General features: G+C 36.5%; 1 protein-coding gene across 5 annotated transcripts in view; it reads right to left on the bottom strand.

Moving 5' to 3' along the window:
* Positions 1-12,329, bottom strand: part of ASXL2 (ASXL transcriptional regulator 2) — a 129,644-nt gene that overhangs the window by 37,584 nt on the left and 79,731 nt on the right. For 4 of the 5 annotated variants that reach the window (XM_022574272.3, XM_089923385.1, XM_089923386.1 and 1 more), the window contains 2 exons: positions 11,642-11,750; positions 7,936-8,086 (listed from right to left, as the gene is read on the bottom strand). In XM_022574272.3, the coding sequence (XP_022429980.1) occupies positions 7,936-8,086; positions 11,642-11,750 (260 nt within the window). The other variant, XM_022574273.3, reaches the window with a different exon arrangement.

The raw sequence follows: 12,329 nt of genomic DNA, 5'->3' as shown, positions 1-12,329 counted from the left end.
TCCTACAGTAACTTACCTATGTCATTATGTTCAAATTTGACATATACTTGAGTTTGCTTTAAGTTGTTTGATATTTCTAGAAAGTGCATTTTAAATTTTTAATTGGCTTAATTATGTTAAACTATAAAACAAGTTACTTTCATATAAGTCTAGCTCCCTCCCCTGTCTACACCACTTTATTACCTCCTTTCCCTTAAAGGAAATAATTTATATTAGTTTTTATCCTTCCATTGTTTTTTATTTGCATTTTTGTTTTGGTGAAAACATAGTGTGTGTGTGTGTGTGTGTGTGTGTGTATTTTAATATGTTAACTCACTTCTTTAAGCAAAATAAACCATGTACTAGAAATTGTCCATACCCTTGATTTTTAAAATATAATCAATATAATATATCCTGGGGAAGAGAACAGAAGAGAACATAAGAGATCTTCCTTTTAACACCTGCAAAAGATTCCACTGGCAGATGTACCATAATTTCTTCAGCTGGACTCTTATTTTGGTAATTTCTAGTCTTTTGCTCTTATTACTACAATGTCTTAACCAGCGGTTTCTAAGGTGTTGTACCAAGAACAAAACCATAACTATCTAAAAATCTGTTAGAATGCAAATTACTAGATCCCAGTCCAGATCTACTGAACCAGAAATTCTGAAGGTGGGGCCCAGGAATCTGCATCATAATAAGCTCTCCAGGTGATTCTGATGCATGTTCAACTATAGTCTATACGAAGAAACAGTTTTCCAAAGTGGTTGTACCGATTTATACTCCTACCAGCAATATATGAGAGTTCCAACATAATTTACCACATTAACAGAATAAAGGAAAAAAATATATCTACTGAAATAGTAGATGAAGGAAAAGCAACTGATAAAATTCAACAACTGTTCGTTATAAAATCTCTTAGACTACAAATAGAAAGGAACTAACTTCATCTAATAAAGAGTGTCTACAGTAACCTACTGTAGTCAACGTCATTCTGAAAATGGCATAATATTCAAAACTTTACCTTATAAATATAGAGAAAAGGATGATTGACGTTACCACTCCTATGTCACTCTTTACTGGAAGCCCTAGCCAGTATAACATGGCAAAAAAATAAAACTGCCACTACTCATAAATCACATGTTTGCATATGTGGACAATCCTAAGAATAAACCTATATATAAACCATTAGATTAGAAAATAATTTAGAAATGTTGCTGGATACAATATCAATGCTGGGAGAGGCAATCCACCACGTGCCCTCAGTGTTGCTACAAGTACTTGCTGGGTATGCCAAGAATGCAAGTCCCTGGATGCTGTATTTACAGTCAGTGACTCTGAGAGAAGGCAGTAACTCTTCCCAAAGTAGGCTTGCTTCCACTTACTATTTAAAAGCCCTGAAAGGAGACACAGAGTTGGCCAACAGGCACATGGAAAGATGCTTAACATGACTAATCATCAAAGATATGCAAGTCAAAACCATAATGAGGTATCACCTCACACTTGTCAGAACAGCTATCATCAAAAAGACAACAAATAACAAGTGCTGGCGAGGATGTGGAGAAACGAAACCCTCATGTACTGTTGGTGGGAATGTAAATTGGTGCAGCCACTATGGAAAAACAGAACAAAGATTCCTCAAAAAATTAAAAATAGAACTACCACATGATCCAGCAGTTCCACTCCTGGGTATTTATCCAAACAAAACAAAAACATAATCAGGAAAGATATATGCACCCCTATGTTCACTTCAGCATTATTTATAACAGCCAAGATATGGAAGCAATCTAAGTGCCCACCAACAGATGAATGGATAAAGAAGATGTGTTATGTATGTATGCATGTACGTACAAACACACAGCACATGCACACACACAGACACACACACACAACGTGGCACATTACTCAGCAATAAAAAAGAATGAAATCTTGTCACCATGTGTGGCAACAATGATGGATCCAGAGGGCATATTATATTAAATGAAGCCAGAAGAACAAAGACAAATACTGTATGATTTCACTTATATGTGGAACCTAAAAAACAAAACAAATGAACAACCAAAACTAAACAGAAACAGAATGGGAACTCCTTGGCAGTCCAATGGTAAGGACTTGGCCACTGCCATGGCCCGAGTTCAATCCCTGGTCAGGGAACTAAGATCCTGTAAGCCGTGCATTGTGGCCAAAAAACAAAAAACAAAAAGCAAAAAAACAAAAAACAAAATCCAGAAACAGACCCATAGATACGGAGAACAAACAGGTGGTTGCCAGAGGGGAGAGTGGTGGTGAGGGGAAGAAAGAAACAGGTGAGGCAGATTAAGAGGTACAAACTTTGTTACCAAATAAATGAGTCACAGGTATGTAATATATCCTACCCTATGGGGAATATAGTCAATAATGGTATAATATCTTTGGTGACAGAGGACAACTAGACTTATCATGGTTATCATTCTGAAATACAGAAATATGGAATCACTATGTTTTGTACCAGGAACTGATAGTGTTGTAGGTCAACTATACTTCAAAAACAAACTCATAGAAAAAATGATCAGATTTGTGATTACCAGAGGTGGGGAGGTTGCAGGGACTGATGAAGGTACAAACTTCCAGTTAGAAGATAAATAAGTACTAGGGATGTAATGTACAACATGATAAATACAATTAATACCACTGTATGTTATACATGAAAGTTAAGAAAGTACACCCTGAAAGTTCTCATCACAAGGAGAAAAATTTTTTTTAATTTTGTTATCTATTTCAATATATGAGATGATGGATGTTCACTAAACTTAATGTGGTAATCATTTCATGACATATGTAAGTCAAATCATTATGCTGTACACCTTAAACTTATACAATGTTGTATGTCAACTGTATCTCAATAAAAATGGAGGGGAGGAAGGGAGGGGAAGAGGGAGGGAGGGAAGGAGGAATTGAACTCCTCAACCTCAGTGTTCCTTGGCTAAGATACAAACCAACAGCATGAGTAGCATGCACCTGGGCCCATTATCTCATCAACCATGGAAGACTTGGAGATAAAGAGGAACCAACACAACAAATATGCTATGTTCATACTGCTTGCTATGCTGTGAGTAATAAAGTCCTTTTTCTCTGACCCAGGAGTCTTGCATCTTCTGTCAACGTGCATGAACCAATACAAAGCTAACTTGTTAGCTTACAAAAAGGACAGAATCCTAGACCCTTCACAGACATTGACAATCAATTTACAAAAATTAACTATATGTATTTTTTTTCCCCCCACATCACACAGCTTGTGGGATCTTAGTTCCCCGACCAGAAATTGAACCCGTGCCTTCTGCAGTGGAAGTGTGGAGTCCTAACCACAGGACCGCCAGGGAAGTCCTTGTATTTATTTTTATATATCAGCAATAAGCAATCATGAAATGAAAAAATTTCAAATCCATTTATAATAGAATAAAAAATGTCAAAGAATAAATCTAATAAAAGATGTACAAGACCTCTACAAAGAAAATTATATGACATTAATGAAAGAAAACTGCAGAAAATGCAGTAATATCACTTTCATAGATTGAAAGGCTTAATGTAAACATGCAACAGAGCCCAAACTGACATACAGTTTTAATGCAATCCCGATCAAAATCCTAGCAGGTTAATGGGAGTGGGGGCATGTGAAAACTGACTAGCTGATTCTAAAATTTACATGGAAATGAGATGAGCCAAAAGAACCAAAAACTCCTGAAAACCAAAGAGCTTAAAACTCTTTGGTTCTGCAAATAAACTAACTGCTTAAAAAACAGTTCTCAAGATTATATCCTGAACTACTAGTCCTCCAATGTGGATGGCGCAACAGAGTCAAAAGCACTCATTTAAGAACGTATTTAGTATCTGATTAGAAACAAAAATGCTTGCTTTCATATAAACATATAGACATAACAAAAGATTAACAAGTTCTGATCAAAAGCACTAATTATTTGATTTAAAAAACCAAAAATGTCACACACAAAAACCAAACAGCGACCTAGTAGAGAGATCTTTTTAAACTCAAATTTAAGAGTTTTCAGAAAAATATTTGAAACAAATTTTAGAACTGAGGCTTATTAAAGCCAGTTTTACACAGTTTACTGGAAGTAGTTTCAGGCTGTTGGATACATATGTACCATCCCCTGAGTATAAGATCAGAAGGTACCATTTTTCAGATACATTATAGCACTGGGAATTTTCCATTTCAACAAATGATTATCATATTGAACAAGGTCAAAAGGGTAATGGACTATTCATATTAGATGCATTTGAATTTAAAAGCTTTAGTAAATAATCTCTGACTTAGCATTTTAGTTTCTCCTGAAGACATTCAATGGGCCCCTCTGAAGTATGAGAGACACTATCAGAAATAATGGAGTAGTAATATCAAAATTGAAATTGAGCTTTACATAGTTGAAGGATTAATAGTTGAAAGTGTGCATGGTCAAAAACAGCAATCCTTCTCTTAAGGGAGAGTTTTATTTTCACAGTAGTCTTTCTTTAGAGGAACTTCATTTCCAGAAGTAACAGACCGTTTTAGTTCTAAATCCCTTCTCCTCACACCAAGTACAGTCTACTCCAAACTGAGCAGGCTGTGGCTCCTGATTATATTCAAACAGTCCCCTAACCAAAGATGAAGAGGCCTTACCTGAACACCTTCCCTTGCTTCTGGGTACCCTAACTATCCAAGTCCTAGTAGTGTAGCTGTCTTTAATACATGACAAAGCTAAAACCTCCAACTCAGACACTAATCACCCCAGGAGAGAAGAGAGCATCTCTCCCAAAGGTCTCTCACCATGTAAGTTAACTTTGCCCAAAGGAGTTTTTCTCTCCAGTATACTTTTTAAAGGTGACATTTCTCTCTATATATAATCATCACTATTCAGTAACTTAACACATATATAAATGCTGTTAGAGGGCAGACAGGTCTACGGTATTTTAAGTAACTCCAAACACACTATGTATCAAATTCCTGAAGCAGTAAAATTAACATGAGCTCATGTTCCTGGAAAGAATTAGTAACACCTTATAAGTGAAAAAGCATATTTCACTTAATTTTTTTCTTGACATTTTGAAAGCAGACCAAAATTTAACAAAACTTTTTTCAGAAGATAAAAATAATGCTTTTGCAGTTGCTGCATGCTGCAGTATTTATATTTTAGGGGAAAGGCAGAGACTTCACTTAGCTACAGTCCTACAAAAAAGCAACAGAAAAATTGATTTTAATCATTTTTCTGGCGTTATTCCATCTTACCTTGGATTGGAATTCCAAAAAGCTCGTCTCTGAACATTGTTTCCTGTCTGAAAATTAGGAACCAGAACTACAAACTTCTAAGTTCTTCCACCTTACACAGAAATCAATAAACCAGTGTTAACATTGGACTGAATTTCAAAGTTCTATTCTCTGTCCCTATCTGGCTAAAAGGTATACCTATATCAAGAGTTTCTATCGATTTCCAACTAGAAGTATCAGTTTTGCTGTCAGAGCTCTTTATTTTTGTGCATAAAAGGAAGTGGGTTTTGATACCATCTCAGTGTTCTTCCTGTCTTACCATGCATTTGAAATAAAGTGATGTCAGATTGAGAGTAAAAGCCCTAAATAAGAAAAAGCAATAGGCACATTTAGTTAGTTTTACCTTTATTAATAACTGCAACTGACTTAGAGCTGTGCAGCATGCTGCTACTATCACTGCTAACTACAAGTTTTCCATTTTAACTTGCACTGGACTACAAAAACATTCATAAATATATAATATAAACCTAAAATTTTACATTTCTATGCCTATGTCATATGCATGACCCATGAATGAGAGAAGCACATCCTACGAGAGACTAAATCATTCTTCATTATTGCTAGCTCAGCATTTATCCATTTCTGAAGACCATCAGAGCTGCTAGAGTAGTTAGCATGTCCATATGCCATCATGTGCACCTCTCATCTCCACCTTCCAAACGCCACATAAAGGCCATTCTATACTCAGTTTAATAGGCTACAATCAGAAAAGATCTTTACTGAACATCTCATCTTAATGTAAACTGAGGCTAAGTAATATTGTGACAATTTCTAGAAGAAGAATGAATCAGAGGCAGTTCAAAAATAGTTTATGTGGACCACAATTTTGAATTTGCTATTACCTTGCTGTTAATATCTTCTATTATTATGCCAAGTGTGGGGCAAGGTTATACTATTTTAATCTACCCATTAAGCTACGGACAATGGGGTTCTATTGTTATTTTAAATCCTCCTGTATCATAATACATTTAGAGAGCGCCTTTCACAACCACGTAACAACCACTACTTCAAATAGCCACTGCAGTTATAAAGCAGAAACTGACACACCATTGTAAAGCAATTATACTCCAATAAAGATGTTAAAAAAACAAAAACAAACAGCCACTGCAGCATATGAGCTACTGAAAAGCAAAGACTTCCACAACCAAGATTTTGTTCCCAGTTTACTAGTATGACCTCCTTTAGTATCGATTTCCCTGTTTCCAGCCACATCCAGAAATTATGAATCTGTCTCTCTTGCCTGATGACTTGGCTTGGTTCCTAATCCTACATCAACAATTCCCAAACTTAAAAAGAAAAATTTAAACTGGGGAGAAGCCGAGGAGAGACAGAGCCCTTAATACTTTTGGCTCCATCCTTCCAAAAAAAGAGGTCTTTAGTACACTCTGAGAAACGTAAAGTCCTGGACACATCTCCTTTCACCACTGACAGGAATTACTTTAAAAAACACATATCAAGAATATTGGTCACAGGTCCCAACCTTGCCTTGCCTTTATTCCATTTGTTCCTAACACATGATGTCTGAGCTGCTCTCTAAGTGGTTGTGATCTTAAAGCTAGGATCCTCTGGTTTCAAAATTTGCCCAACTTGCAAGTGTAGTAGCTGTATGAGAGAGCACAGATAATGTCACCAATTATCTAAATCTTCTCCAGGAGTAGCACACACATTAACACAGAAATGATAATAAAGAAGATGATTTTTCTGTTATAGTTCAAAATCAATAGTTCTAGAGGTACTTAAAATTAATGAGTCAAGTATTCCAACAAGCATCACTCCAACTTCTAGATCCAAAGGCAACTCACCTATGACTCAAACGTAAGAGGTCATCCAAGCTAGGGAAACTCCTGGATGTCTATTTTGCTCTGGAATATCACTATATCAGTCCTTATAAAGGAACCAGCATGAGCTGGCTTAAAATCTGCCCCACCATGTATGGCTAAATTTATCAATATTGGGGTAAAAACGATTTGCCCTCTTCAAAAAGACTCTTGACAAGAAGCTACAAATAATTAGAAGAAGAGGTAATAAAATGTATCCTTAAGTGGAAAATTCATCCCAGGGAAGCTGCAGCAACAAAGATATTATTCCCTAAAGAAAGTTTTTGGGTAAGCTATGAAGCAGAAACCAAGCAGGAGATGAGAGCAAAGACCAGCAGACTAAATTTAGTCTTTGCCAGTAGAAATGAAAAGCATTATTTTCCTAGTAAGGAGAGAGTTCTTAGAGCAATTAAGTCATCAAATTTTAAAAGAAAGCATTAGAGAGGTAAATAAAATAAGAGCATCCTAAAAAAGGCTACGGGCAGCCAAGAGCTAAAAATAAACCCCGGTAAAACCCAGAGCCATGTTATCCAATGTGATGGCCACTAGCCACATGTAGCTATTTAAATTTTAGTTAAAATAAAATTACAAATTCAGTTCCTCTGTCACACTAGCTATATTTCAAGTGCTCAAAAGACACATGTAGCTAGTGGCTACTTTGTTGAGTTGGACAGCGTAGGTGCAGAACACTTCCATCACTGCAGGAAATTCCACGGGACAGTACTGATCTAACTGGGAAGGGAAAGAGACTAACTGACGTGGGGTCTAGAAAACGAGGAACTATTAACAAGGGCATTTGTCCTACAGCATTCAGTACTTTATGGAGGGATCAGGTGGATTTACCTTTCCTTTTCCACCTGCTCTTTTTTCCCTCCTTGTTGCTGCCACCATCACTGCTGCTGCTGCTGTTCTCAGAACTCTGGGAATCTGACTGACCATCACTGCTTTCTTCTGAACCTTCTGATAGCTCTTTCACCCCATCCGGCACATCTTTCTGAAAATGTAGGCATCCAATTAGGATTAATCATTACCATTTCAGCAAATAGGAATTAAATTTCTGATATGCATTGTTGTGACTTTTAATAGTGCTGATTAATTTTTAGTATTATAAAATTCAGTAGCAGAACCAGCAATAATTTCTGAATTCCTGTCATCTCTCTTCTTTGGGTCAAATTAGTTAATGCTTCCATCCATACTCAAAGATAAAAAATATACATGACAATCTTATGCAGGCACAACACAGAGGCTTAAACTGGACAAAAAACTTGGTATATTTAAATCCAGGTAAATGATGAAATGTTCAGGATAAAATCTATATAATAACAATTTTTAAAAATGTATGTACACCCATCATCCATGTAATATATATATATATATATATATATTTGTGTGTATGTAAGTACCATTACGTATTATAAAAAGTCTGGATAGCAAGTGATAGTGCATTATTTGAATCTAACTGGTTCCAAAAATTGGTAAGTAGCAAGAGTCAAACACAAAAGGAATGGTTTAAAAAAAAAAAAAAAATCACACAAATCTTTGGTTTCTGCACTGGACAGTGAGAATGCTAATCAGAAAGGACACCTGTGTCAGCCACAGTATGTGAGAGATATAACAGGGTAGTTGTAAGATCAAGAACTAGGAAATTAAGACTTTGGGGGTTTGAATTCTGGCTTTATCTTCTCCTAATTATGCAGCCTTGGTCAAAGTCTTAAACTCTCATGCCTCAGTTTCCCTGTCTATAAGATGGGGTGACAGTACCTACCTTAAAAGATCATTCTGAAATTAAATGAGTTAATAAATATAAGATGCTTAGAACAAGGCCTGGCATATGATAAGAGCTCAATAAATATTAGCTACTATGTATTTATGTAGTATGTGAAATATAAATAAACACATTAGTGAATGTTATTTCTGAGTTATAAAACTATGGATGATTCTTTTTTCTTCTCAATATATTTTTTGTTTGCCCACATAATTTATTTTTATAATCAGATAAAAAGTAATTCTGACACATGACCCTCCTACCTATAACTAGTACTCACAACACTACAGTCAAGATAGTAACCTCTGATCTAATAAGGAACTGTTTTTCTCCACTTACGTTTATACTCTAGTGCCATTTCACATGTTATACACTTTCTTAAAATACATATCCTTTCCTTCAAAATACAGGAAACTTTTATAGAGTTAGTTGCAAACAAGACCTCTTGATCTGTAAGTTCAACACGCACTTTAAATACAAATATAACTGTCTTCTTTTTTTTTTTTTTTCCCCCGGTACACGGGCCTCTCACTGTTGTGTCCTCTCCCGTTGCAGAGCACAGGCTCCAGACGCGCAGGCTCAGCGGCCATGGCTCATGGGCCCAGCCGCTCCGCGGCATGTGGGATCCTCCTGGACCGGGGCACGAACCCATGTCCCCTGCATCGGCAGGCAGACTCTCAACCACTGAGCCACCAGGGAAGCCCCCCCTAACTGTCTTCTTAAACTTGTGATCCCTCCAGGATCAACTCATGCCCCAAATCTTAGAATCACTGCACCCCTTCTTTTACCCACTCCAAATAGTTTACGTTTCATTTCCCTAATGTTCCTTGCCTCCATCTCTTTCACCACTCTCACAGTTTAGGCCAATTATCTCTTCCAAACAATCATAACCAACCTTTTGACAAATTTTCTTGCTTTACTCTTAAGTGTATCCTACTTGAATTATCTTCCTAAACATGATTTGATCATGCTATTCTCCAAAAAAACCTCTGCCGTTTCCTCAACACATACCTACCCTCCCTCCTTCTCTTTCTTAACCGCTCAGTTAGGTTTTCAAAAGCCTCCAAAGTTTGTTCTTCACCTAACATTTACCCCATCCTGACTCCTTACCACACTAGCCCACACACAGATTATGGTCTAACCACTCCAATTTACTTTCAAATCCATTCTGAATCCTTTTACCTGTGCCTTTGCTTAAGCTAGTCCCTTGTCCTGGAAGGCCCTTCCTTCTATTATTTATCTGCCAAAGTTCAACTCAAATTTTACAACTTTAAAACAACAGAAAAACAAACTAAATCTTCCAGATCCCTTTATTCGAGGTTCATCTTTACTTCTCTATGCTCTCACAGTACTTTACAGCACTGTGTGTTTTGTGAGCATGCAATTATTTCAGTAACTATGTGAGCTGCAAGAGATCAGGGACCATAGTTTATCCTTCTTTATAGCCTCTACAGTGTCAGGTATAGAACAGGCATTTAATAAATGTTATTAACAATATAGAAGGCCTAGAACAACTAAAACCTAAAAGAAACACAGAAAGCTCTATGTGGGACTAGATCCCTGTAACCCTGTGAAGTTCAACAAGGTGTTTTAAAAGGAGGTGTTATGGGTAAGTTAGATCTTTTTAATGTTAGTGGGCTACACACAACCAGTGAGCACAGAGATGACTACAGCCAAAACTAAAAAGGTAAGAGGGGACAGAGTCCCCATACACATGGACATAGTCATTGCATGCCAAGCATTAATTCTCCTTCTGCTGATAAATTTTCTTTGGGAAACAACCCTTGCCTCAATTCATCAGGCTTGAGAGGGCTTAACCACACTTTCACATCAAGGGTGATCATGAACTTAAGAGCGGCCAATCAGAAGACTCCATATGTTTGGTAACGGCAATCATTCTGGTATAGGCACATGGGCCAAGCCAAACCAATTAAGCCACATCAGAACTAACTAAAGGGCTCCTGCTTCAGTTCCTGAGATCCCTTCTCTCCAGACTTACAGATTGCAGAGTGGGGGCTGGGAGTGAAGTCATGTACGATGAGAAGAGGGCCTGCCTGAGACTGAAGCCAAAAGAAAGCGGAGAGACCCATCTCTGATGACAATCATTTGAGCTCCCGAATTCAGGCTGAGTTTCCCTAGAATTTTCAGTTATGTGAACTAATAACTTCTCTGTTTCACTCAAGCTCATTTGAGTTGGTTTTTCTGTTTGTAACCGAAAGGACACTGATAAGTCAAGGTCCCTTTTTAGTGCAGAAATTAGAACTTAGCAAGCCTGTTATGGTAAAAGAACACGGGAATTCCGTCAGATATGGATTCATATTCTGGTTCTGATACTATCTGGCCAACACTGAGCAAGAAAATCCAATCTTCTGAACTTTGGCTTTCTCTATCATAATAAAGGAATAATAAACACAACTCTGAATTGTAATGGAGAATTAAATCAGAAAGTAATATAAAGCATCAAGGCTGTATACTCCACAGTAATACTCATTATTATTTAAATATGTGACACCCTTTAAAAGTCACTGGAAGTCATTTTCATTTCATCCTTTCAAACTAATACTATGGCAAAGAATGAAAAATGAAGTTACTTCTCCAATCTACCTACAGATGGTTACAGATTAATTAAAAAAAAAAATGTATTGGATACAGGATTGAAAATTTTACCTCTTCCTGAAAGTAAGCTCTTCAAGAACAGAATTCTGTCTCTATGATGCAAGTATTATTTATTACATGTAGTTACTTCCTGTTTTCACTTTTAAAATGACTAACAAAAATATTTACCTTCAAAGTATACACTCCCATTCTACCTGGAACCTTATAGAAGATGCCCTCTTCACCTCGGGAGTTTGTGTGCAGCATTGCATTCAGGCATGCAAGAGGGGAAGTTCCACTGCCAAAAAAAAAAAAGAGAGAGAGAGAGAGAACACAATGATTAGTTTCTGTCTCTGAATATCCTATGTAACACTGAATTAAGATAAAATTAACAAATCAACACTCATTTGACATAAACACATTTTATAAACTATAAAAAGTCTATAAATCGAGAAAGGCTGCCATGGAGAAAATGGATGTAAAATTCCTTCCCAGTTATCTAAAGAAAAAATAATTCTATAATTCTCTTAATCCCAATTTAGCATCTAACATTTCAGTCAAGACAAATTTCTCTCACAGAAGCATCACAAATATATTCTCTAAAGATTCTATTTCACTTACAATTTTATTTGTTAATACACCTCAATAAAGCTGAAAAAAAAATTTTTAATCTATTTCATTTAGCCCAAGCCTTAAATGTCCAGAAGTAAAACAGGGAAGAAAAAGAAAACACACACAGAAATAAATAATATTAATCTCCCTGCATACTGCTGCACCAGACTGAATCTGCATTATGGAACGAACACATTTCCATGCTCCCTTTTTTTAAATTGAGATATAATTGACATGTAACATTGTATTAGTGTCAGGTGTAAAA

Source organism: Delphinapterus leucas, chromosome 13 (assembly GCF_059928025.1).
Source record: "Delphinapterus leucas isolate spDelLeu-1000000601 "Yukka" chromosome 13, BTC_Dleu_Yukka2, whole genome shotgun sequence".
Classification (NCBI taxonomy): Eukaryota; Metazoa; Chordata; class Mammalia; order Artiodactyla; family Monodontidae; genus Delphinapterus; species Delphinapterus leucas.
This window is presented reverse-complemented; position numbering and strand designations above follow the sequence as displayed.